Source organism: Vicia villosa, linkage group LG6, assembly GCF_029867415.1.
Source record: "Vicia villosa cultivar HV-30 ecotype Madison, WI linkage group LG6, Vvil1.0, whole genome shotgun sequence".
NCBI classification, from domain to species: domain Eukaryota; kingdom Viridiplantae; phylum Streptophyta; class Magnoliopsida; order Fabales; family Fabaceae; genus Vicia; species Vicia villosa.
The window spans coordinates 114,268,866-114,295,601 of record NC_081185.1 but is presented as its reverse complement, the minus strand read 5'-3'; the positions used below and the strand labels follow the sequence as shown (position 1 = coordinate 114,295,601).

The following is a 26,736-nucleotide window of genomic DNA, read 5'->3' as shown; positions in this document are numbered from 1 at the left end:
TTCCAGTGGAAAAAAAATCTAATAGTTTGTATTTCATATTAAAGAAATCTAGCAAAATAATCTAGTGGTGTCCAGTCAACTCATGCGATGTTGTTGGTTGATATATAACGGCAGAAAAATGTGTGCTTTCCTATCTATATGTCCACAATGGTTTTATACAGTGCAAGCAAATATATGGAAACAACCATCCCAGCATGTTCAAATAGTTATATACAAAGTACAACCCATATAAATTTTCTCAATATAAGCCACGTGCTCAATATACAATTAACCTAAGAAATCATTAAAAGGAATATTCAAATGGTCGATTATTATGAAAACCACTTATACAAATGAACAAAAATTCCTACAAGTAGTAAACCATGGAAGAGAAACTTACTTTCAAAAAATTGGAACTAAACTTTCAACGAAATCCTTGGCATCCTTCCAAAATACATGATCGCTAGTGCTATTATCGGTAATAGTCCTACTTACAATAACTTTTGTCCGCTGTACTCTATTATGTCTCCAATTATAGAGAATTGCTTGGTTTTCTTCATTGCTTTTAAGTACTAGTGTATCACCATCTTCAGATAGAAGCAACGGCACCAATTCAAAATATTCCTTTCTCCAATCAACACTAAAGTTATGATCTATTTGAAGCTGCTGATAACTAATTTTAAGGAATTGAAACCAAGAATCCTCAACCCCAAATTTCTTCATCTTCCATATAACAAAATCAGTTTCTTTATAAGAATAAGAAAAACAAAGACAGCCCCCTAATAGACCGACCATTGGTTCTCTAGGTGGTACTTCATCAAAACCATGTGGCATTGGATACAGATTGTATGTCTCGGTTCCAAAATTAAGAGAAACAATAACAAACTGTTCAACTGTAATATCCTTATGGTCACGAGAATACCAAAAGTAACTGTCCATGTGATTAATGGCCATCCAATTAAGAGTGCCACATAAATACACACTACCATATATACTAAGACCGCCAAACTCCAAATGAAGAGGAATGACAGGAAAACTTTCAATATTTCTCCAAACATCGCTACCCAAATTAAGAACTCTCACCTCGGTCGTCCCTTCATAACTACAAACACGAGACGTCACAACTTTATAAATGCCTGTTGAATTATCACAACCAAATGCAAAACCAAATTCTTGAGATGGAGAATTACTAAAATCATTAAAATACCCAAAAGTTTGAGACGTTGTCCTGGTGGCTGGATTCCAAACACGGAGCCAATAGTTATCATCCTGATTGCCGTTCCAACTATCAAGAAAACATCCGGCCAAAAGAATTAGTCCATTGCATGAACCAACTATATCAGAGCATCCTTTGTCTCTCACATGATAGTAAGGATCGTCAAAAAGGGTAAATGAAGGGTTGTCGAGTAAACTGCGTATAGGGTATGGAACAACACTGTGCTCACATTCCTCGTCACTACCATATAAGGAATCTTCGGGGACATGTTTTACGCGATGCGTGATTAGTATGAAGAGAGGATTTCGTGTCCCTGATCTCTGAAGATGTAATTTCACAAAATCGGGACGGGAAATGAGTGTTTTCCAATACTTACTTAGACATCTAAATCTAAGAAGAGATTTGACGGGTAGAAAGGAAAATATCTTGGTGATGAGATCGTCGGGGAGGACCACAGGCGACGGAGATGCGGCTGATTGAATATTCTTATTTGCAATGAACGTAGAAATGTGGTTGAAACGTAAATAGTTTGTAATGAATAAGAGAAATGCCGTTAGGTGGAGTATTGCCATTTTAAATACCCCGGCTACAAATAATGCAACATCGGTTTTCTCCCTAACTTTCTTCATTTCCGGCCACCCCTAAACCTTTCTGAACCCAAATACATATAGCAGTATAAACAAGGATATAATGGTAAATTATGCTGCAGTTAATTCACTATCCACTTTTATTCCCTTTAGACGCTTCCATTTCTTTTCTCATTAACTATTTCATTGACTTAAATTTATTCTCACATTTTTCAATTATTTAATTTTGGCCTTCCATTTCCTCTCACAAATTTGCTTCCTTATGTATTTAAAAGTTTCCAATGTCATGAAGCCTAAATTTTGTTTATGCGGCATTTTAAAAGTTAAATCACACCGTAGTTATGGCAAAAGTTTTCAATATAAAAATCGTAACAAAATCAACCGCATCTGCAATAATTTTTTAATTTTATTAATTTGATTTTTTATTTTAATTTTTAATTAAAATTGTCAAAACGAGGCAATTAGGCATTCAGCATTTTGTACCACTAGTACAAAAATGTTAATTTACACCCGTTTTTTATTAAATTTACACCCATTATTTTTAATAAAAATCGGGTGTATATCCACAGGGTGAGAAATGTCTATAGCATTTACACCCGTTTTACACCCGTTTAAAACGGGTGTAAATACGTTCGTAATTACTCCCTATTTTAAGAATATCGGGTGTAAATACGTTCTACGTTACACCCTATTTTAACAAAAATCGGGTGTAATTGGGCGTAATTACGTTTTTAATTACACCATATTTTAATAAAAATCGGGTGTAATTACGTTTTTAATTACACCCTGTTTTAATAAAAATCGGGTGTAACTGGGCGTAATTACGTTTTTAATTACACCCTGTTTTAATAAAAATCGGGTGTAATTGAGTGTAATTACGTTTTAATTACACCCTGTTTTAATAAAAATCGGGTGTAATTGGGCGTAATTACGTTTTAATTACACCTTGTTTTAATTAAAATCAGGTGTAAATATGTTCTTAATTGCATCCTATTTTAATAAAAATCGGGTGTAAATACGTCATTTATAATGAACAATTATATTATATTTAAATCTATTTACACCCTATTTCATATACACCATTTAGTTATATTTCATTTTCAGTCATAATATTGCAAATACTACTATAGAATCATACACATAAAAATCATATTTTAACTAAGTCAAAATACTGATTGTTCAATCTGAATTACATTATTCATTTGCTTGTTTGATCTTTATACATGATTCTCCAATTTATACATTAATACAAAATCATGAAAATTTACATCAAGAAACAAAGACTACAAGTTTCAAACATTACATATCTACAGTTTAAGGTGGCCTCAGTCTGCTGCAAAGTATAACAATTCTTTCACTATAGGACTGCGTTTGCAGTGATTATCTAACAATTTCCTAGAAGACACAATCTGCATATAGCATCTTGCAAAACATCTTGAGGTTTCTACAGACACAATCTGTAGTGATGCCACTGGTTTACCTTTCTGTTATTCCAGCATTGCTTCATGTGGGAATTGCTTATGGATTTGTTGATTGGATAGGTTTGAATTTCCTAGAATCACACTTGAGATATAATTGTAGCCGACTCAGCACTAACAGTTTCGAAAACCAACATTTCTCCGGTAGGTCTGCAATAACAAGGGTACTAGCAGAATTCCTCAGAACAATCCTCAGTCAGAAACACCATCAGCTACCACAGTGCCAAATTTACATGATTAGTTAAATAACTAATACATAAACCAAATTTAAATGACAGCAACACAAATACTCAAACAGTGTTTTTTATTTGATATGAACTGAACCAAATTACCAACCCATCAATGTTCTTCTAACTTTGTCCACAATCTGACTTCTTGCTTTACTGCTGTCCAATGAAAATTCCCGACTTTCCTCCAACAAAAACCTGTAGACTTCCCACTGGCGTTCTTGTGTCGAATGTCTAACAACTTCAGCCTACGGTAAAATCAAGACATCATCGTAGTGAAATCATCAAAGTCTGTTAAATTGTTAATGTGTAGTTATTGAACTGTAACTTGAATAAATGCTTACCGAGAAAATGAATACTCCCAATGCTTTTAAGGCCAATGTAACGTCATAGAAAACACGAGGTCTTCCCCCTCCGGACAATTCTACAGGATTGGCAACCAGTAGTTCTCTATCAGGACCACGGTTCACTATAATTACCCGTAAAGGATGAAGCATCTCTTCTTTTAAGGTAGCGCATAGAGTTTTATGACGTTCGGGATCTATGATCTTTTGCCCATCTTCTTTTTGTTGAACAAATAAGTCAATATTTTGAAAGCCTTTCACACTTGAAGTGAATCTACCATAAGCAACCTGATTGAGAAGGGCAAAGCGAATATAAATATACCAAATAATCCAAAAAATGCATGTACGATGATTGAAGAGAGTATGCAGAGACAAAGTACCTTAATACCAGAATCCTTTGAAATCCTCATAATGTCATAACACAAGCCCTTTTGATCAACACACTGTATCTGAAGCAAGGTATGAGCCGGGCTCAACGTATTATCCACAGTAACACTCGGTTTTTTCAGTGTTGTCATGTCTTGAATGAGAGGATGCAGCCACACCTTGTCTGATAACTCAGGACCAAATAGTTCTTCAGAATAAGATGGTGGAAGAGAAGAAAACCCCTGCAAATGTCCATCATATTCAGGTCCAGCCAACTGAAGCTCACTGGAGATACATTTCTCTCCTAAAGCTTCCATAAGATATTCACATACATCGTCTCGCCGCTTTTTCGTGTGAAACAATTCCCTGTTTTTTTAAAACAAATATGGTTTAAAAGAACTGTGATAAGCTATGATGCAAGGATATGAGTATCCACTTTTTTTTGGTAAATGTATGTTGGAATTTAACTTTTTCGATCATATCATTGCTTTAAAGATGTGATAGTAAAGAGAACCCAGCAGAATCAGAATATAAACTAAATCTTAACAAATATGAATCCAATATAGCTACACTCACATTTCATCAGTGATAAAGAACAAATCTAGGGCCCTTCCATCAGGAGTTGGCATCACTTTAACTCGCTGAATCGTAAGTTGGAGGTTACACAAGATTTCGTTGATATCTATAAAGATAGAACAAAAAATAAACATTGTATTTGATTCCACATGTGACAGCAAAAAAGAGAATACTCATCATGATCTAGCGCAAGTTGTTAGTGCGGAGAGTGTGTGTGGGTGGGTGGGTGAATGTTGTAAACCCTAGATATCAAGTCCGATTCTTACTGATATAAAAAAAAGCAAAAGAGAGAACATAAGAGAATAGTGCTAAGTGTTAACATAACTAGTTACCGTATAATAATCCTTTATGATCAAAAATCCAAACCTTCAACAAGTAAATTTGATTTGGTGAAGGATTAGAGGATTGTTGTTTGAAATGATAAGAAAACAAACATGAAGGACAAGGTGAAAGAAGCCTTGTCTTCAAGCTTTCCCAGTCAACTTTGAGTGAGTCAGGATGCGGAATAACCCAAAAGATCATGTAGCACCATCTTCCATCTGTCGAAATATCTACATCAACATCAAATTCATCATGAAAACAGACCAAAAACAACAACAAAGTCTAATTACAAATTTCAAACCATGAATAAACCGAAGAATTAAACTTTGCACTGGTTTTTTTTCTAAAACTTAAAAATAAATAAATAAATCAAAATAAAACAAGCAAATATAAAAGGAGTTGGAAAAAAGGTAGGTTCTAGGCAGTCTTGTCTATGGAGGAGAGCCAAAATCCCACCTTAAAAGCCGCTTGGTGGCACTATCATAGCACAGATTATGGTGGAAAAACTCGCAATAGTGGGTGATATTTACCATTGCGGCGAGCCTAAAAACTGCGACATATATCCGTCATAGCGCTGCCATGGCCGATATTCGATAACACTGGTTCTATAATAGACTAATAACAAAAAAACGCCATAAACACAAACAACTTTTTTTTAAAAACTCAGTAGTCCTATGACATGACAGAGTGACAAATACTAATATTTAAGATTATATATATAGATAGAAAAAAAACATAAAATCATTTAAATTTGGTTTAGGTATTAGTTATTTAACTAATGATGACACTTTAGAGCATGATATAGTTAGCTATAGGAATGTGTGATGGAAGATTGATTGTTTTCGTTAGACTTAGAAGGTTAGTAGTGAATTTCATCTGAAAAGAATGTTATTTTCTACTAAAATAACTTACCAAAATGATCTGAAGATGATTTTTATGATGGTGTTTTTTTTCTTCCTTTTTTGTAAGCTTGATTTTTATCATTGCTGTAAGTAATTGATTCACAGGCTTATGAAAAGAAGGGTGAAATACATTTATGGCCCCTGAAACTAGTATCTTCAATGGTGTGGTGTGTGTCATTGTATTATGTGAACTATTAGTATCTTCAATGGTGTGGTGTGTGTCATTGTATTATGTGAACTCTTAGTAACCAATCTGTGTCTCTTGCAGAAATTAAAAAATTCAGGGAGATTGGGAATGAATCTTTCTCACCGGATGACTCAACCAAGTTTAGAAGTGTTGTTGAAACAAGTTATGTTGATCTATGATTCTATGACTCATGCTCATCATGTGACCATTCTGGTAAACAAACTTCACCAAGTTTCATGGAACTTCAGGTACTGAGCCTGACAGAAAAACTAAACATTTTGGAAAGCCAGTTAGAAGAATTGCAGGGCGAGCTTGCCCTTAAGAATTCCAGGATTGCTGAACTTGAGTTAGCCCTTACTTGTGATGAGTTTCCTAAGGATGAATCTAGTTACACCATATGTTTATTAGATGAAAAATTTAAAGAGCTGGAGTCTGAGTTTGAGAGTCTTTTTCAGGAAAAGATCGAAGCCGAGGTCAAATATGTGACCATCAAAAACACGATGCAGAAGTTGAAGGTTGCATCAGCTTTAGTAGAAAAACAAGAAACAATGTACCATATTGTTTTCATACCATTTTTAATCCATAAACAAAACTCATCAACATTCACAAATAGAAACCCACCCATCAACACCAAAACTCTTCCCATAAGAAAAAAAACAAAACCAACTAAGTTCCCACAACAACAAAAAAGAAAAAGAAAAAGTAGAATGTACCTAGCACTGGGAACATGCCCCGAGATCTCAACTTCAAACTCAACAGGAAGCCCAAGAAACCTGTTGAGTCATAATTTTAAAATTAACTAAGAAAATGTTGTCTCACTTCAAAGTTGTAAGCATGAAAGCTTTGCATCTACTACAATAATAGAGAGCTTACATGAATAAGGTTAAGAACTAATATACAAAAAGCCAGAGTGATAAATCTTACGAGTTAAAAATATCCTGCAACGAAAAAGCAGCCATTAATAACCAAAATAAGAGCCCATTTAAATTAACTTAATTGAACTTATCCATAGACATACACATTTGTGAGACTTTTTTGGAATGCTTATACAAACCACTTATGACATAATCATAACCTATTTTCAGCTTTGCATCTACTCCAATAGCCACTCCTGTTCAAATCAAATCACATTTTTGTTTATCATTTCTTTTAGGATTCAATGCATTGAAGAGGAAATGTTGTAAATAAATAGTACCTGAGAGTACTGGTTGAACACTGCTTAGCAGTGTAGAGATCGATAACAAAGGCGATAACTCTCCGACCGCTACAGCCACCTCTTTGTTTGAGGTAAATATGTAAGCAAGTCTTTCCCTAAAGAATAAGAAAAACAAAAATAGACAGGTTCCGATGGCCAACGATGTAAGCACTGTCACGACGATTGAGAATTTTGCGGCTTTCGACTTCCTTTGCCAAGCTCGTTTGATACTCAACGCTACACGATGATTAGATACATCACAATGGCCCAGAAGAACTTGAATTTGTTAGGACAATTTAGATAAATTATGCATCATCCAAATCATATGATTAGTGTTTGGGTCAATAAATATACTCAAATAAATCAATCTAAATACTTACTCTTGTGAGAATACTTACTCTTGTGATAAGAAGAACAATTTGCAGCATCATGATGAGTTCCACTTCCAGAAGGACAGTTACAAGAAAAATGAGAAAAATCATTCTGATTTGTACCACATGTTCCTCCAGATTCTCTGCAACCATCACACTGAGAGGACCACCCTACACCTTCATCATACATCACATCAAAACCTTGTTCCGGTGTATGAACTCCACTCTCAGATTCCCAAACAACATCCTTAGAAACTTCAACTTGGAAACTAACATGACAGTTCCGAAATCCTGAGAACTGGTTTTGCATCTGAGTTTCATTATTGACAACATAGAAAACATGTACATTGCTACCATTTTTCTCACATGTAAAAGTGTTTATGTTTTTCATAACTGAACTATTCTGAATAGGACAATCATAGAATATAGTGAGATTTTGAACCGTTGGAAGAAAACTAAAGGGAGTTCCAACCAAAGAAGTGTTTGTGAAATTTGAAGAACAGATATCATTGACAAGATCAGTTCGAATGATTCTCATGGTAGAAACATTCTGGTTAATGTTTAGTACATTGAATTTTTGTGAATCAATTTGAATAGAGGTGTTTTCATTATGCATGCAAGTGAGTTTGAACTCAATTTTGTCACAAATGTTTGGTCGGTTATTTCCCCCAAAAGGAAATAGTTTATAGCACATTAAAAATCTTATTTTCACAAACTACATCATGAAAATACCAAATAAAAACAAACAAAAGCAACGATACATGTATACATATATACTACCATTGTTAATCTCCGCGAATTTCTTATTAGCTTCTTCATTCCTCGGATTCTTATCAGGATGATACTTCAATGCCAGTTTCCTATACGCTCTCTTAATCTGATCATCCCCCGCACTCTTCGACACTTGCAGTATATCGTAATAGCTCTTTCTGCATACAAAAACATCAAACAAATAAATACAGAATCAGAATTTTCCAAAGAAATCGCAAACAGAGAAACGGAAATGAAAAAACCGAAAGCATGGAAATTACGCGGCAAAGGAATTGAGTGCATAACAAAGAGCGCAGAGAAGGAACAGCAATTTCACTCTTCGATGTTCCATTGAAGATTCAGATCTCTCCGAAACTCTACTATACTAGTTCGGATCTCGATGTGAATTAGGGTTTGGGATGAAAAATGAAATGTGTTATATCGCGTTTGGCGTATGAATGTGTTGTGAAATCGCTTCTTCAGTTACGATGAAGCTTCATTTCTACCCGAAACTCCAACAATCGTTTCAGATAGTCCATGAACAACTGATTCTTCATTTCTACACACACAATATTAATATTGTAAACATTGCATTAATTTGTGATAAGTGTAAACAAAAGCGTGAATACAAATGCAAAATTGAACCATACTATTGAACTGAAATTTAGACCCATTAATATTTAATCAATAATTTGTTAATAATATTTAAATTATTTGTTAATATGTCATATATTTATATATTTTGAGTTATAAAATTAAATTAAATAATTTTTGTAATATATAAATTTACATCCGATTTTTAGTTTACAGGGAGTAATTGAGATTTGATTATAATAATATTTTTAATTTAAACCCGTTTTTAAAAAATAGGGTGTATATTGTCATCTAATAATGCTTGAAATGACACTTTATTTACGAAATTGCCATCACATTTCTCAATTACACCCGTTTTTAATATATTGGGTGTAAATTTTAAAATTATATTAAACTTTTTGCACTAGTGTACAGGCTACGGAAGACTACAGTTCTGTTTTGGCCTTAATGGAACAGCTGCTGCTTGAGCTAGATAGTGTTATGTTCTCAAATTCAGGGGCGGATAATGTTTTTTGGAAACCGGAAAAGGAGAGTTTTTTTACGGTAAGAAGCTGTTATAAGTCTCTCACCTTGAGGCATGTCCCGTTTGGACCGGTAGGAGAATTTGATATCGCGTTATCTCTAATATGAAAGATGGATGTGCCAATGAAATCTAAGGCTTTTGGTTGGCGTAGTTTCCTTAGTAGACTTCCGACAAAAGGAGCACTTGTTAGAAAAGGTATTATTCCTAACTCCAATTCTTTTTGTGCTTTTTGTCGTGGCACCATGGAGGACCCGGTCCACTTATTGGTGTCTCGTTATTGCGTTGATTTGATTTGGAGGGAAATGGCCGAGTGGTTTGGTTTTGATAACTACAAAGCGGTGGACATTAAGGAAAGCTTTATGAGGTGGTTCAATTACGGAAGGAGAGTTGGTCTTAGAAAGGGAAAAGAGGGAGTCGTATGGTTGGCGGTGGTGTGGCATATTTGGTTGGTCAGGAACGGTATTGTGTTTAAAGGTGACACTTAGAACATCTCCGATATCGTTTGGGGTGCTAAAGTCTTGGTGTGGCGTTGGTCTTTTGTAGGGAAAAATATACATCCCAATTGTAATTTTTACGAATTTAGTAGGGATCCCCTATTCTTTTTGTCGTAATGCTCAATTGGAGTATATTTTTCTTTGTCCGGTACACATTACGGGCCTTTTGTATCTTGCTTTGAGAACTTGGGTTCTCTTGATCAATATAATCCTTGCCTATTAAAAAAAAACTTCATTTCGAATAAATGTTTTTTAAAATCAACCGTTGGATTGAAACATAATATCGTAAGATCATACATATAAAGTTTGAAATTAATCTATAATGATTTACTATACAATCAACAAATCCAAAGATCAACGTCAAAATGAACTTTCATATAACGTTAATTTTGATGTACTTCGTTGACATAGTAAATCATTATTGATTAATTTCAAACTTTATATGTATGATCTATACGATATTATGTTTCAATTCAACGGTTGATTTTAAAAAATATTTATTCGAAAAGAAGTTATGAGCGAGTGTAACTCGTAGTGTAACTCTTCGGGTGTAATTTGATCTCTCCTCATAATTATTTACCAATAAATTTTTTTTATCAATATTTCTTTTTCAAATACAAAAGTAAACTGATTTTTTGTTTTGTTTTTTCTTTTCTAATTTTTTCTCTTACAATTTAATTCTTCATCTCTTTTACCTACAGGATTCAAAGGACATAACTTATAATACACATTATCTCTTGACTGACAAAAAAAACTGTTGCTTTCATCTAGACCGCCTTCAAAGAGCACTTGATTAGATGCTCCGGATTTAATAAAGCAATGGTTAGGATGAAATTTAAGATAGACCATATTTTTCTAAGAGAACATGGAAACAAATATTAAGTTTCGAGTAATGTAAGGAACAAAAAGCAAGTCATTGAGTTTTAATAAGTGATTTGACATAAGAGTAGAAGCAAACTAAGAACATCCTACTGACTTGGCCACTAGACATTGTCTATTACCAATTATAACTTGTTTGGTCCTACACTTGATGCAATACTTTATAAATGCAAGTTGTGAGATGTTATATGATGAGAAGCGCCTTAGTATGCAAACCAAACTTGTGCTTCTAGATCGTGAGGTATTTGCAGTTGCTAATGGTGTGCTATGTAGGTTGTCCAATTGGTGTAAATATAAATTCAATGAAGAGGCAAGGGCAAGAAGTAACCTTACATATGTGAGTTTCGCAGTAGGTGAAAAAGTGCCAAGAAAATCAATACCTTGGATTTGTTTGAAATCTTGAGCAACTAACCTTGCTTTATACCGTTCTATGGTACCATCGGAGTTGAATTTAATTTTGTATACCCACTTATATCATAGGGCTTTCTTGCCAGGAGGAAGAGTGGTGAAAGACCACGTGTAATTATCTGTTAAGGCTCTAATTTCAGTTTCCATGGCTTTGACCAATTAGGGTCAGCACTAGCTTGTTTTTAGGAAAGATGATCACAAGCAATATTGACAGCAAAATTAAAAGAATGATATGCAAGTGAAAGATGATTATATAAAATATGTTTTGAAATGTCGTTGAGGATGGAGTTATGAGATGCATGACATACAAAATCTTTTAAATAAGTAGGAGCATTTTTATGTCTAGTAGATTTTCTAATGGTAGAAATATCAGGGGAACTGTCAATATCAGAATTGTGTGTAAATTCAGGTTGTTGGGCAGGCATGCTGGTGAGAGGAGTGAAGGGTAATGTGTTGTGGTAAGGTGAATTATTGTCGTTGGTAGGTGAATTTATGATGGTAGGTGTGTTGTTGTAGTTGGCAGATGAACCTATGAGGTTAAGATGATAAAAAAGAAAGGGATTGTTAGATTGGTTTGTGGTAAGGTTAGGTGCACCATTAGGGTGAATAGGAGGATGAGGAGTATAAGAAAAGGTGTGTTCATGAAAACGCAATTCTTTGAAGTAAAAATAGACCTGGTGTTAAGATTGAATAACAGGTATCTCTTAATTCCCATGGTAAAACCTAAGAATAAGCATTTGGTACTTCTAAGGTCTAATTTGTCTCTTTGTGTAATAAGAATAGAGGCATATGCAAGACAACCAAAGGTTTTAAGGGTGTCATAAGATGGAGGTGTTTTGAAGAGAAGCTCATAAGGAGTCTGGTTTTGGATGATAGGACTACAAAGTCTATTGATTAAAAAATTAGCATGACATAGGAAAAATGTATAAGGTATAATATATAAAACATGTACATGTGATCAATTGTTAAAGAAATTAAATCCAAGAGAGTCATCTATATTTGCTTAATTTTATTTGCTTTTATTTCATACTTAAATCTCTCTAATGTATCCAATATATTATTATAGATAATGATGTATCTAATGAATTTTCTTTCATGGTTTCAAATTATGGCTGCGGTTGTGGGTGTTGTTGCGATGCGCAATGTGGCTATTCCAGTATGAATTTTTATAGGGAGGTGTTTGAAATACAATGTTGAAAAATACTTAATATTAAATTGTTTCATTCCATAAGAAGTAAATTGTAAATTGACTTTTAGGATTCTAATATTTTGTTTTTTTGATAAAAATACTCGAAGAAACTTGATTGAAATTGTCTGACGTGGTTTTTAATTTAGCCGAAGGTGTAATTTTAAAATCACATTGCAATTGCGGTCCGATGTGGTTGCAGAGGCGACCGCAATTTAAAACCATATTTTCTTTTAGTAAGCTCAAGATCAAACTCACTTTAACTTTTATATAAAAACAATTATGACTGCAGAAATCACCTAAGCACTTTAATTGAATTTTAACAAACAAAAGTGGCAAATTGAAATGTCATAAAATGAAAATGGATGAGAATTCATAAATTGTATCATAGTTAATTTTCAAAAGCAAAACATTATCTTTTGTGTAGCAGTGTTGTAGATTAACATTTAGCTAATAGAACCAATAATCTAGTTCCCCTGATTATGCTTATGCCACGGAAGAAGAATGGATTACCAATAATCTAGTTCCCCTGCTTGGAATAGCTTTTTCTTCACCCCAACGCGCCTTTAAATGCCATTTCACCCTGAAAAGGAGCTTCTAGGCTACTGTGAATTTTCACCGTGACTTGAATTTTAACTTGTAGAACCATAAGTGCTTTTATAGACTTCCAAGAACCTCTTCAATATGGCGGAGCTGTTCTGCTCCGGCACCCGGTAATAAGTAGTTGAAAATCAAAACTGAAAACCAAACAAACACCAAAACCAACGAAACCAAAAACAACAAATTCAATGCCACACACTTTCCATGAAATAAACAAGAAATTGTGCTTTCCTATCTTCAAACATTAAACTATCAAGCTCATTCGTTTAGGTGGAATTTTGGGGGATTTTTTCTGCCGGAGATTCTCACGGCCTGCCCCACTCAGCTGCGGCAGCAGCCAGTCCAAACTGGACTCGGTTTTGTAACAGTGTATGGGGCTTTTCTCCTAGTGCGAATGGTGGTGACTCGTTCTCGTGGTCTTTAGTCGAGGGCAAGGAATTCACCGTTGCAAGCATAACAAACACAATTGATAGTGACAAAGCTTTCGCTTGGGATTATCATTTGTTTAATTCTTTGAAAGTAATGTGGGATCTAAAACTTCCGCCCAAGATCAAGGTATTTGCTTGGAGATTATTTATTGATCGGCTTCCTACTAGAGATCAATTATTGAAAAGAGGTGTTGCTAATGTTTCGTGCCCGGATTGTGTGATGTGTGCACTACAAAAAATGTTCTCTGCAGCGACGTGGATTACACGTCGCAACATGCAAAATCACGTGGCAAACAAAAAATAGCGACGTGAGCATTTATGTCGCAGGAGCACGCGTGGCAACATTGTAGCGACGTGGAGACCACGTCAGAAAGTAGCGACGTGACTCCCACGTCGTAACAGGATTACATAGGAAACATCCCACTGCACACACAGCAGGTGTGGCAGGTGTGAGGAAGTGTGTTTGTTGACCAATGTAGCGACGTGTTTCCCACATCGCTACATTAAATGCTTTTTTTTAAAAAAAAAAATTATTCACGCTAGATTTGTTTTATTTTATATATTTTATATATTTTATATAATTAATTAATATATAATAAAATATAATATATAATAAAATATATATAATAAAATTTATATATAATAAAATTTATATAATAAAATCTATAAAATAAAATTTATATAATAAAATCTATAAAAACTAATTTATATAATAAATTTATATAAAATAAATTAATATAATAAACATTATATAATAAATTCAATTAAATAAAATTAAAAATTTAAAACTAATATTTTAATGAATTAAAATGTAGAATATTTTACATTAAAAAAAATTTAAAACAAATAAAATACAAAATGTTTTTAAGAGGCATCATCCGGAAAATAGTTATCCGGATTAAAATCATCAGCCACCCCGTCATCCTCCGGCTCTTGAGGAGGAGCATTACTGTAATTTCCTCCTCCTTGCATAAACTGTCTCATCTGCTCCTCCATCTCAGCTTGCTTCTTCATAATGCCCTCCATCTGTCGCGCATGCTGCTCCTCCATATCAGACTGCTTCTTCCGCATCATCTCGATCTGGGCCTCACTTTCGCGTCTCGCCAATTGCCTTACTAATTCAGTTTGTTCCCGTGTCAGATTTGGTTGACGCGATCCACCCTCTCCATCCTGAACTCTTTGGAACAGATTACGGTCACCAGATCTATAGCTGGACGCCAAATTTCCAGCCCCAAAAAAGCAACCATTAGGCCCTTTATCTTTAATAACGTCACACCAAATGTAGTGATCAACATCCGCGTTAAGCGGCTCCCCCTCTGCTGGCATGAATTGAGGATTATTTTCCAGAAAAATGGCAAGTCGTCTATCATATTCTTCCTGCACAAATATTCAATAAAAAAAATTAAGTTAAATATTTAAATGCATATTTAGTGATACTAAATAAATATATACATATTATAAATTAAAATATATTAAAACGTTGCCACGTTATTTTCACGCCACAACTTATGATTTGCCACATGATTTTCACGTGGCAAATTATCAATTGCCACATGAAATTCACATCACAAACTTTGTATCAATATAAAAAAAATAAACAACGTAAATTTCACTTACAAGATACATCCTAGTGCGCTCGTCGACAACACCTCCCGATCTCCTTGTCCGGGTCCTCGAAATCAGCTCAGGCATCAATGGTCTTCTACCCAACTGCTTAGCCTAAATAATATAATTAAAAATAATTAGTAAATTATATTATGAATAAAGAAGTAACTTAAAAATTTTAAAACTTTTACCAATCGTCGGGCATGCTCGGCGGTGCTAATACTTCCAACTGTGTTGACACAACCGCCCTTTTCAGATGCCCTCATCTTCTTAAAGGTTTCTGATTTAGCCCGGAATTCTGGAGTCCTCCAATATATTACAAGCTCCTGAAAAACCTCCTCGCCTATCCAGCTAGGACGGATGCCGTGAAGCTCATAATTCTCCCTTACTCGCCGCAGCATATCAGACATTCTTTTAGAGCATCTGATATTGAAAACTTTCTGAACACTTTTTTCACTCAAAAGATCCCACACACATTTCTCCTGCAATAATGTTGTATGACATTAAAATAAAATGTTAAGTAATTATAATGAGAATTTTATTTAAATAACTATAACTAAAACAATAAATTAAATGCATAACCTACATAAATAACAATACCTTAAACATTCTAAACCATTCATCTTTATTTTTGACGTCCCCATAGCTCTTAAAAGCTGATTTATACATCTGCTGAATTATATAGTTAACAATCCTAGCAGCAGTCCGACTCGGCGTAAAACTGAAACAAAAAATGAAAATGTTAGATATAAATTTATATAAAAAATGAAAATGTATACATATATTAAAGTTTTTAAATAGGAAACTTACTTGCTTCCTTCGGGATGAATCCAAAATCTACCGTCAACGACATGAATCTCATCGGGATCATCCCTCCCACGAAGATCAGCTCCGTCTATCTCATCAACTGCCTCATCAACCTCACGGGCTGGTACATGTGTGGGATGTGGGGTGCGTGAGCCTCCAACCTTACGTGTCACAAATGAAGGATAAGGTACATAATAAACTTGCCTAACAATATTTGACATTATGAAAGGATCATACTCTTTGTATTTCCGGTTCATTTGAATCTCAACAGTACCGTATGACCTGTCTATTTTTGTGCATCTACTTGGATCATACCATTCACAATAAAACAAGACAACTTTATTTTCTGAATCCATGTAATGGTATACCAACTCGTAGATATGTTTAATAACTCCATAAAAGTCATCTTCACCACCATCTGTAACTCCTTTTACAAATACACCACTGTTTATGGTTTTTTTCCCTTCGGTCCATGCCTCAGTGTGAAACTTATATCCGTTCACGAAGTATGTGTGCCATTCATTTGCGCTTTGGATAGGGCCTTCTGCCAAGTTTCTCAAATGGAGTATTTCTAGAGTTGGTGGAAACACGGTAGACAATCTTTGCTTGAACCATAAGGGAAATTCAGCATGAATGACGCCGGATGTTGACTGTACACCGGTACTATGAAAATAGGCATTGTTAAATTCCCTACAAAATATACACCATAAGTTAAATAAGTTTGGTATACAGACATTGTCAACAAAGGTAAAAAAACTATTGGGTAAACTTACTCAAGGTATTGTTTAACTTCGACGCAGTTGATCAAGACATGGACATGTGCGGATTGCATTTCTTTCTGGGTCAACCAATGCACACTCTTCTTTCCAGAAGGTCGACCTGGAAGACCGAATACTGATAAGGTGAATTGACTCCTCTGGTTGACATTTACCGGATTCCGTATGGTTCTAGGAGTTAACATCAAGTGATTGAAATAATGACTGCAAAAATGTGATGTTTCTCGATGCAGGTAATGTGCACATATAGAACCTTCAACTCTTGCTTTATTCTTCACTGATCGCTTTGAATCACCCATGAACCTTTCAAACGGATACATCCACCTATATTGAACTGGTCCACCAAGAAAGGCTTCATATGCAAGATGCACAGGTAAATGTTCCATTGAGTCGAAGAAACCAGGCGGAAATACTTGTTCCAACTTACAAAGAATGATTGCAATGTTTTGGTCCAACTTCATGATGTCTTCCACTTTTAAAGCTGACGCACAAATATCTCTAAAAAACTGACTAATTTCAGTCAGTGGATCAAGAACATGTTTGGGTAGCGAGCCAAATGCAACTGGTAACAATTGTTCCATGAAAATGTGACAATCGTGACTTTTCATTCCATGCAACTTCCCAGTGTTAGGGTCAACACACCTTGATAAATTTGATGAATACCCATCGGGCATTCTCAAATCTTTTAGCCATCGACAAACAGCTTTAGCTTCTTGGGAAGTCAAAGTGAAACAAGCCTTGGGTTTTAATAACTTTCCATTCGGTAGAGGCTTCAACTCCAACTCTCTTCTGTTACACCATTTTTCCATGTCTTGTCTGGCCTTTTCATTATCTTTTGTTTTGCCTTTCACATCCATCACTGTGTTAAATACATTATCAAAAAAATTCTTCTCAATATGCATAACATCTAGATTATGGCGCAACAAGTTATCCTTCCAATACGGGAGGTCCCAAAATATACTTCTTTTTGTCCAATTGTGCGTGACTCCGTATCCTTCAATTCGGCATTCTTTGCCAGTATCTGTAAATTTTGGTAGCTCACTAACTTGTTCCCATATAGCCCATGGTGACAATCGAGGCGGAGGCGAATCTTTCACTCGTACATCTTTTTTAAAGTTTGTCATGTTTCTTCTATAGGAGTGATTCCGTGGTAGGAATCTTCGGTGACAGTCAAACCACGAGCTTTTCCCACCTTTATCCAACGTGAACCCTTTGTTGTTTCCCATGCAATGCGGACAACCCATTTTGCCATGCGTACCCCAACCAGACAACATGCCATATGCTGGAAAGTCGTTGATGGTCCACATCAATGAAGCTCGCATTATAAAGTTTTCTTTACGTGATATATCATAAGTCCATTCTCCAATCCACAATCTCTTCAAATCATCAATTAAAGGTTGTAAATACACATCAATTCCTGCTTTTGGACTCGAAGGTCCTGGAATGACGCACGTCAAAAACATGTATGGTTTTGTCATGCACATCTCAGGAGGGAGGTTGTAAGGGGTTACAATAACTGGCCAACAAGAATATGCGGTTCCCGACCCTTGGACATAGGGAGTAAATCCATCCGAGCATAATCCAAGCCTGACATTTCTAGGTTCTGCGGCAAAATCAGGATGCATTCGATCAAAATGCTTCCATGCCTCGCCATCAGATGGATGCCTCATAGTGCCTGGACTTGTGTTATTTGTGTGATGCCATGTCATTTGACTTGCACTGTGCATTGAAGCAAACATTCTTTTTAACCTTGGTATTATCGGAAGATAAAACATGGACTTTACTGCTACACGGTCTTGATTAGTGTTAACGGCTCTACTGGGAACTTTATATCTTGGACTCTTACAAAACTTACATTCCTCCAACAACCCATCTTGAGTACCAAACTCATTGTCGTAGAACAACATACAGCCATTAATGCAACAATCAATCTTTCTTACTCTTAAGCCCAACTTCGACACCAACTTCTTTGCTTCATAAAATGTTGTAGGCAAGTTGTCTTTCATTGCAGTTGAGTCCAACATCATCTTTACGAAGAATTCCAAACACTGATCAGGAACATTCCAATTTGCCTTGGCGGCCAACAATCTCACACAAATTGATAACTTTGACTCAGACGATCCATCAAACAACGGCGTATTCATCTCATTCAACAACTGATAAAATTTTTGCGCTTCCTCATTCGGCAACTCTTCCCCACCAAAATCTTCAGGCTCATCATAGGTCACGTTCACACCAAAAGCATCCTCAACCATGTCACCAATCAGATTAAAGTTTTCCTCATATTCCACAGGCGGCCGACTACTTGAAGCATGAGAGTTGCTAGTCTCTGGTACGTTACTAGGCAGTTCTTCACCGTTAAACGTCCAAACCCAATAATTTGCAATGAAACCCCTTCTATGCAAATGAGCTGTTATTTCCTGTGGGTCACTAATTATTGGTCTACATTCACATTTAAGACAGGGACACCTAACTCCTCCTTCGCTTCGACATAATTCCTGAGCAAACGCCCAACTTATAAACCCTTCAACTCCTACTATAAAATTGGGTTTAAGTCCCATTCTTCCTGGAAATGTTCTATCATACATCCAACTACGATAATACCGATAATATTCCATACTGCACATTTATACAATCATTGTCATTTGGAGTTAGAATACTAATCAACTTGATATTATTCTTAGACGTATACTAGTTAATATTTACTATTCTTAAAAATATTATTTAATAACAATACTACTAATATTTTTAACTACACATGTTATATTGAACCTATGTTAACCATAAAGTTACTATTTTATTAACTACACATTTTAAGCTACACATATTGAAAATATTCTTTAATAAAAATACTAATTTTAAATATTTACTATTATTAAAAATATTATTTTATTTTAAATTATAATATTTTATTTTTTATTTTTAAATATAAATAATATATTGTAAACATAACTTTTACACTCATTAAGATTAATATGTATATTATTTTTAATAATAATTTCTATTTTTAAAAACAATAATATATATTACATATAAAACATATTCTATTAGAATTTTGTTAATAAAACTATTTTTATCAAATATATATAAAAATGATGTATTTTTAATTATAGTTTGTTTATCTTTCTATTCTTCAAAAAAATAACTTATTTTATATAAACATAAAAAATTCATAACTTATATGTATAAAATTATTTTCTTTTTAATATTTTATTTTCATAATCCATAATATAAAAATATTATCTTTTTATTATAAACATAAAAAGTTAATTTCTATATATGTAAAAATTAAATTTATAATAAAAATTAAATTCTATATAAATATTTTAATAAATATTCTATTTTTTTATAATAAAGTATAATATACCTAATAAACAAAAATATATAATAAACATATCTAATAAACAAATATATATAAATATAGTATAATAAACATATCTAATATATATTCTGTTTTTTTAAAATATAGTATAATATTACTCATTATAATAACTAATATATATAATAAAAATTAAAAATGAGAACTTTATAATATACCTAATAAATAAACATATATAATAAACATACCTATATATATATATATATATATATATATATATATATATATACTACAACAAATACAAACACAATATAACAAACACAATATATACAAACACAATATATACTAGAATTTTATAAATTTTATAACAAACACAATATATTTTCAACAAATACAATACCTATTAAACAAATTTTATAAACAAATTAACATATATACCTATTAAATCTATTTAATATATACTATAATACACAAAAATAACTTACCTCTTCTTCAATCTACTCCTCCTTCAATCTACAACCTTCTTCAATCTACTAATTAACCTATACAGAAAAAAATAAAAAATTAACAACAACATATATAATAAAATTATCAGAAAATAAACAAAATATTAAAATAACATTAACTACCTTTGATTCAAAAAAAGAATTGGGATTGAATTGATTTGGGAGAGAAGGGTTGGATTTTAGGAGAAGGGTTTGGGTTTGCAGAGAAAGGGTTTTTGAGTTTGCAGAGAAAGAGTTTGCAGAGAAGGGTTTCGTGAATGGTGGTGGGGGGAAGTGAAATGGTTGAATTAAAAGACAATGTAGCGACGTGGAGTGCACATCGCTAGTTGCCACGTGACATACACGTCGCAACATGGCAACGGTCACATACACGCCTGCAGAGCTGCCACTATGTCACATCAATGGAACGTTGTTTTTGATTTTTAAATGTAGCGACGTGATAATAACGTCACAACCAAATTTTTCATAAATTTGAATATTCCCCCCATTTGAACGTTATGGGGTGTGGTGAATTAATTTATGTAATTAATGTAGCGACGTGTATCCCACGTCGCAACTGTTTTTCACATTACCCCATGTCTGACTTCTAGTCACTTTAAAGCTGTAAAGTTATTTATTATTAAAATATAGGTGGCGATGTTTAGGTCACGTCGCAACAAGAATTTTCTAGCCACGTGTTGTCCACGTCGCAACTTATGTCGCTGGGGAGGAGTTTTTTTGTAGTGGTGGTTCCTTCCTTGAATCATCTTCCCATCTTTTTTTCAATTGTCAAGAGGCGAAAACAATTTGGAAATATATGTTTATTTGGCTTGGTATTTCGGAGGAGATGAATGAAGAGGATATGCTTTGTTTCGACGTTATTCAAGAAAAGGTGAAATGTGGCAAGCGAAGAATTTTAATCAATTTTGTGTGGGTTGCAACTATTTGAAGTCTTTGGCTTATGAGGAACGCAATTATTTTTAAGGGGGAGGCGTTTTGTTTTGATGTTATTTGTTCTAACATTGTTTTTCTTTCTTGGAGATGGATGTATTGTGGATATAGCAAGTTTAGACCAACCTATTATGAATGGTTTAAACTTCCCTTATCCGACACAAGTCATCTTTAGAGCTGTTTGTTTTTTTTGTAAGGGTTGCACCCCTAGTGCGAGCTTTTCAATCTATTGCTTATTAAAAAAAAAACTATCAAGCTCATGAGAAAAAAAGGCAACAAAACTTGTCCACAATAATGTTATACCGTGCAACCATTATCTAGAACAGTTATTCGAACATCTTCATATAGTTATACTAATCATATTGATTTTCTCAATACTAGCAACATGCTCAATATACATTTAACCTAAGCCACAATTCACACCATCCATTATTCTAAAAAAAAACACGAATTCAAATAAGTAAATCATAAGAGAGGAACTTACTTTTAATTAACTGGAACCAAACTTTCAACATAATCTTTGACACAATCCCAACCTAAATAATCTCTCGTTCTACTTGTAGTAATTTGTATTCGCTGAACTATTATCTCTCCAATTATAGAGAAATACTCGGGCATCTCGATTGCTTTTAAGCATAAGTGTATCACGATCTTCGAAAAGAAGCAACGGTTTCAATTGAAAATGATACTTCTTATAGTCACTAAAGGCATAATCATGGTTTTAAATTGTGGTCCGCAACCGCAATTGCAGCCGCAATATTGCTGATGCGGTAGCCTCCGCATCCGCATCAGGCCGCAATTGCGGTGTGATTTGTAATCACACGTCCCACAACACTATAATTCACATCAAACACCTTCAACCTTATTTCTTCACATATTTTCATCGTAACTAACATTTGAGAATCCAAAAAAACTCAATTTACATGTGATTTGTAATGAAAAATATTGATTTTAAGAGTTTTATAATGATGTTTTTCAAATATCTCGGGTTCAAAATTCACGCCGCAATGACCACAATGCGCATCGCTGCAACCGCATTGCCCGCAATCGCAACACCCGCAACCGCAACCGCATCCGCGACCGCAACCGCAATTTAAAACCATGGGCATAATCTATTTCAAGATTTTGATAACTAATTTTAAGAAACTGGATCCAAGAATCTTGGACTCCAAATTTCTTCATCTGCCATATAACAAAATCAATTCCCTTAACAGAATAAGAAAAACAAAGGTAGCCACCTAACACACCAATGGTAGGTTCTGTAAGCGGCACTTCGTCAAAACCACATGGCAAAGGATACTGATTGTACGTCTCAGTCTTCAAATCAAGAGAAACAATAACAAAATCTTCAACTGCAATATCCTTATTATTTGTGATATTCTTATTGGTAAGACTATGGTAGCGAATGTTGGAATGAATAGCCAGCCAGTTAACAGCGCCATTCAAATACACACCACTATAATCATAATTATTGATATAAAATCCACCATAGTCCAAATGAAGAGGAACAACGGGAAAACTTTCAATATTTCTCCAAACATCGTCATTGATACTAAATATTCTCACCTCAATTTTCAGTTGATTAATATAACGGGATGCCACCACTTTATAAGTGTTTGTTGAATCATCAAAACCAAACTCAAAGCGGAAACATTGATTTATAAAATCACAAAAATATCCAATTTTTTCAGATATTGTCTTGGTGGCTGGATTCCACAATCTAAACCAGTACTCTTTACGGGGACCGATGAAGGAACCACCAGCCAAAAGAATCAATCCATTACAGGAACCGACTGCATTAAAGCAGCCTTTGTTTTCCACATGATAGTAAGGATTGTCAAAAAGGGTGAATGAGGGATTATCCAATAAAGTACTTATGGTATATGGAACTACACTGGAACCCCGATCGTAGTCCTCATCATAACCGTTGGGAGACTCTACGGGAATAATCTTCAAGCGATGCATGATTAGCGCGAACATGGGATTTTGTGTTGCTGATCTCTTGAGGTGCAATTTGACGAAGGCAGATTCGGAAATGAGAGTCCTCCAAGATTTACTGACACACTTAAATCGAAGAAGATATTTGACCGGAAGAAAGGAAAGTAATTCGGCGATGAGATCATCGGGAAGGATGATCGGCGACGGATTCATAGTAGACAGATTCAGTGGTTGAAGTTCGAAACCCTAAGAAACTAATCAAGAGGTAGATAAATATGAATCCTTGCAAAACAAAACAAAACATAAAAAATAACCGTCAAGGAATGATTTACTGAGAAACGGTGCTAAAGCATATATTAATGGGTTTATTCAACAGTTAAAGGTGTGGAAACGCAACGTTTTCTAGTAATGGGAAATTGGGAATGCAATATTTTTTTTAGATCAAGTAATCCATTTTTTTTAATCAAGAAATTATATTAAAGAACCAAAAGTTCTAATGAACGATTACAAAAAAGACGAGACAAAACTCGAAACAAAAGAAAATTAATCACCAAATACAACCTAAGAAAGATATAACAAAAGGGATTTGTTAAACTCATAAAAGTTATAATTGGTTCGATTAGTTTTCCCAATAAAGAACCACCTCCAAATGAGTGCCTTGATGCTCCAAAGCGTACGATGAAGTATTTATTTGTTTATTTATTAGGGTTTTGAAATATTTAAGGCCTTTATTATTGTGCTTTTATTTATAGTTTTTTTAAACTGCTTTTTAAATCAATTTTTAAAAATGATTTTTAAAATTAAAATTAAAATAAACATCTCTTTGGGATTTATTTATTTATTTTTAACCAGATATATTAATAATTGACTAAAAATTCTAGAACAAGATTACAAAAGGGCGAGACAAAACTCGAACAGAAGAAAAATTACACACTAAATACAACTTAAGATAAATAAAACAAAGGGGATTTGTTAAACTCATAAAAGTTGTAATTGGTATGGGTAATTTTCCCTCCAATGCCAAACAAGCGTCTTAATACTCCAAATGGTATCAAATACATTCCAAGAATCATTCTGAAAGATAATACCGTTCCCAAAGCTTCCAAATATTCCAACAAGTTGTCAATCATATACTCCCTTCCCTACTGGATTTCACCTTGTTGAGTTTGCAAAAACAATTTCATCTCAAACAATTACTCATGATGCAATCGGACTCATAGTCAATAAACTCAATCTAACTAACCACCTCCTTCCAAATTATAGCGGAAACACCACAAAAAAATAAAATCTGATTCAACCATACCACATAACATACAATCGATAGTAGAAGGGAAAGAAATACCTATAATAATGAGAAGATCCCTTATTCGCATTTTATTGATGAAATATTTCTAACCAAAAGTCTTAATCTTATGAGGAAGTTCCAATTTCCAAATTAGACAAAGAGCTTTGTCAAACTCCATCTCCGGTCCATAAGGAACATGGTATAAGTTCGAATGTTAGGGTTTATGTTGAATCCATGATATTTTGGAATTAAATCATGTTTTATGTCGTTTTAATGTTAACCCATGAATTGAAACATGATTAGGAACCTTACATATGTGATTAATTGCTGTTTTGATGAGTTTTTGTTGGTTAAAACAAAATTTGGAAAGTGTTGTCAAAATCTAGTTTTCTCCAAAATATGCAGAGCGTGCGTTGCACGGTACAGGGCGTGCGTAGCGCGGCCTGCTAAGTAATTTTGTGATTTTTGATTATTTGTTCATATTTCGAGGGCTTTGGTCTTGTTTGGATCGGAAGCGTGGGTCTGATTCTTGAGTATGGAATTGGGAGCGGTGAACTTGATACTCACATGGTACCACATGCATGAGTCACATTACTTGTATATGGAGTCACATTGAGTTTACTATGTGATATTTGGATTAATGTGTGCTTATGTGATAATTGGAGATTGTGTTGTGTGCAATAATTGTAGAACTCATTAATTATGAAGTATGATGAATTGTTGTATTATAATAATACTTATTCATTGTACATATTATATGTATTCATTATGATGTGAATTCTCACCCTTCTGTTTGAATGATGTTCTATGCGACATCGCGCAGGTTCCAACGAGTAGCGTACTTGCATGAGGATTTAGCCGAGGAGCTTATCGATTATTTCATTTAATTGATTTAGGTAGAGAATCAATGCTCTGATCATGTAACACTTTGGGGGGGGGGGGGGGGGGAGGTATTTGAACTCATGTTTTGGATGTTGGATTATTGTTATCTTTATTGTATTCGACATGGTATTTTGGATATATTATGTTGATGGCTATGTTGCCTATTGTAGGATTCATATGACATTTAATGAGATGATAATGTTATTATGATTTTGGTAGATGATTGTAGTATGAGATATGATCATTGAAATGCTTGAGAATTTATTTTCCGTTGCGATATGCATATTGATGAAACATAAAATTTTCAAATTGTCTTATAAATATGATTAGGTGCATGTTTGTACGTTTTTCTTTGGTTTTCATTGTTATGGAAACAACATGTGATGCCCTTTTACACCTTAACATAATTAATTGATAAATATTCCAATTCAAGTTTATCTAGAAAAGAAGTGGAAAAGAAAGGAAACACATCAATATGATTAGATGAAAGATCACTTATATGTTCAACTTACTATCTTGGTCCAATGAGAGGCTTGTTTAATTAACCATGTTGGTCCAATAAGATCTTAACTTTTAGTTTTGTTTTAGAAAAACTAATATAACAGGACCCGAGATTTAAATTCATTGAGATTATGTGTAGTTCCCAAAATCAAATTAATGGTGACAAAAGAAGTGGTAACTCGAGTATTTTGATACTTCTTTTGAGCTTCAACAAAGCCACTTCCAAGAACATGTTCATCCCAATGTTCCACTGCTTTTTTATTGTCTGATAGTCAAGCAGCTGCAAGTATATGTAACATCACCTCATAATCAATTTCCATCACATAAATCAAAATCAAAATGACTTAAAAACCACTTTTCAAAGAGCATTGCAATCGGTCAACCTATTTTTAGTAGATTTGATTCGATTACCCGTAGTTTCTGCTAATACTCACATAATACCACCCCACAATTTATATACATTACTTGCAACTAAATTTGTAACTGAATTTAAGAAACCAAAATTCAATTCGAACAATAGAAATCATTTATGTAAACATGTAATTTGAAAAAGTGAACTTACAGTTTTTCCAAAAG

General features: G+C 34.0%; 4 protein-coding genes and 1 pseudogene across 4 annotated transcripts; 1 reads left to right on the top strand and 4 right to left on the bottom strand.

Annotated features, from left to right (window-relative positions):
- Window positions 1-381: 381 nt before the first annotated feature.
- On the bottom strand, window positions 382-1,824 carry LOC131614402 (F-box/kelch-repeat protein At3g23880-like). The gene has a single exon (XM_058885989.1). It carries the CDS (start codon window positions 1,822-1,824, stop codon window positions 382-384), a length of 1,443 nt encoding a protein of 480 aa, XP_058741972.1.
- A 1,133-nt stretch (window positions 1,825-2,957) lies between these two features.
- On the bottom strand, window positions 2,958-5,627 carry LOC131614401 (ACT domain-containing protein ACR9-like). The gene is made up of 7 exons (XM_058885988.1): window positions 5,551-5,627; window positions 5,385-5,443; window positions 5,106-5,324; window positions 4,774-4,879; window positions 4,212-4,563; window positions 3,832-4,119; window positions 2,958-3,735 (listed from the first exon to the last, which is right to left on the bottom strand). Exons 1-7 carry the CDS (start codon window positions 5,625-5,627, stop codon window positions 3,589-3,591), a joined length of 1,248 nt encoding a protein of 415 aa, XP_058741971.1. The 3' UTR covers window positions 2,958-3,588.
- A 1,533-nt stretch (window positions 5,628-7,160) lies between these two features.
- LOC131612133 (uncharacterized) lies at window positions 7,161-8,960 on the bottom strand. Its single transcript, XM_058883950.1, has 5 exons — window positions 8,781-8,960; window positions 8,530-8,678; window positions 7,777-7,906; window positions 7,379-7,615; window positions 7,161-7,294 (listed from the first exon to the last, which is right to left on the bottom strand). Exons 2-5 carry the CDS (start codon window positions 8,566-8,568, stop codon window positions 7,176-7,178), a joined length of 525 nt encoding a protein of 174 aa, XP_058739933.1. The 5' UTR covers window positions 8,569-8,678; window positions 8,781-8,960; the 3' UTR covers window positions 7,161-7,175.
- A 766-nt stretch (window positions 8,961-9,726) lies between these two features.
- On the top strand, window positions 9,727-10,101 carry LOC131614399 (uncharacterized). Its single transcript, XM_058885987.1, has one exon. It carries the CDS (start codon window positions 9,727-9,729, stop codon window positions 10,099-10,101), a length of 375 nt encoding a protein of 124 aa, XP_058741970.1.
- An 11,939-nt stretch (window positions 10,102-22,040) lies between these two features.
- On the bottom strand, window positions 22,041-23,554 carry LOC131614398 (F-box/kelch-repeat protein At3g23880-like; annotated as a pseudogene).
- Window positions 23,555-26,736: the final 3,182 nt, after the last annotated feature.

What these genes read in the sequence shown, in the direction of transcription:
- LOC131614402 (XM_058885989.1), bottom strand. Translation starts at nt 1,824, where the DNA reads ATGAAGAAAGTTAGGGAGAAAACCGATGTTGCATTATTTGTAGCCGGG.
- LOC131614401 (XM_058885988.1), bottom strand. Translation starts at nt 5,627, where the DNA reads ATGGTAAATATCACCCACTATTGCGAGTTTTTCCACCATAATCTGTGC. An exon ending in GCCACCAAGCGGCTTTTAAG is followed by an intron (nt 5,444 to 5,550) that starts GTGGGATTTTGG and finishes TTTATTTTTAAG; the next exon opens with TTTTAGAAAAAAAACCAGTG. An exon ending in TGGGAGTATTCATTTTCTCG is followed by an intron (nt 3,736 to 3,831) that starts GTAAGCATTTAT and finishes ATTTTACCGTAG; the next exon opens with GCTGAAGTTGTTAGACATTC.
- LOC131612133 (XM_058883950.1), bottom strand. Translation starts at nt 8,568, where the DNA reads ATGAAGAAGCTAATAAGAAATTCGCGGAGATTAACAATG. An exon ending in ATTCGCGGAGATTAACAATG is followed by an intron (nt 7,907 to 8,529) that starts GTAGTATATATG and finishes TGGTCCTCTCAG; the next exon opens with TGTGATGGTTGCAGAGAATC. An exon ending in TTGTTCTTCTTATCACAAGA is followed by an intron (nt 7,616 to 7,776) that starts GTAAGTATTCTC and finishes ATCATCGTGTAG; the next exon opens with CGTTGAGTATCAAACGAGCT.
- LOC131614399 (XM_058885987.1), top strand. Translation starts at nt 9,727, where the DNA reads ATGGATGTGCCAATGAAATCTAAGGCTTTTGGTTGGCGTAGTTTCCTT.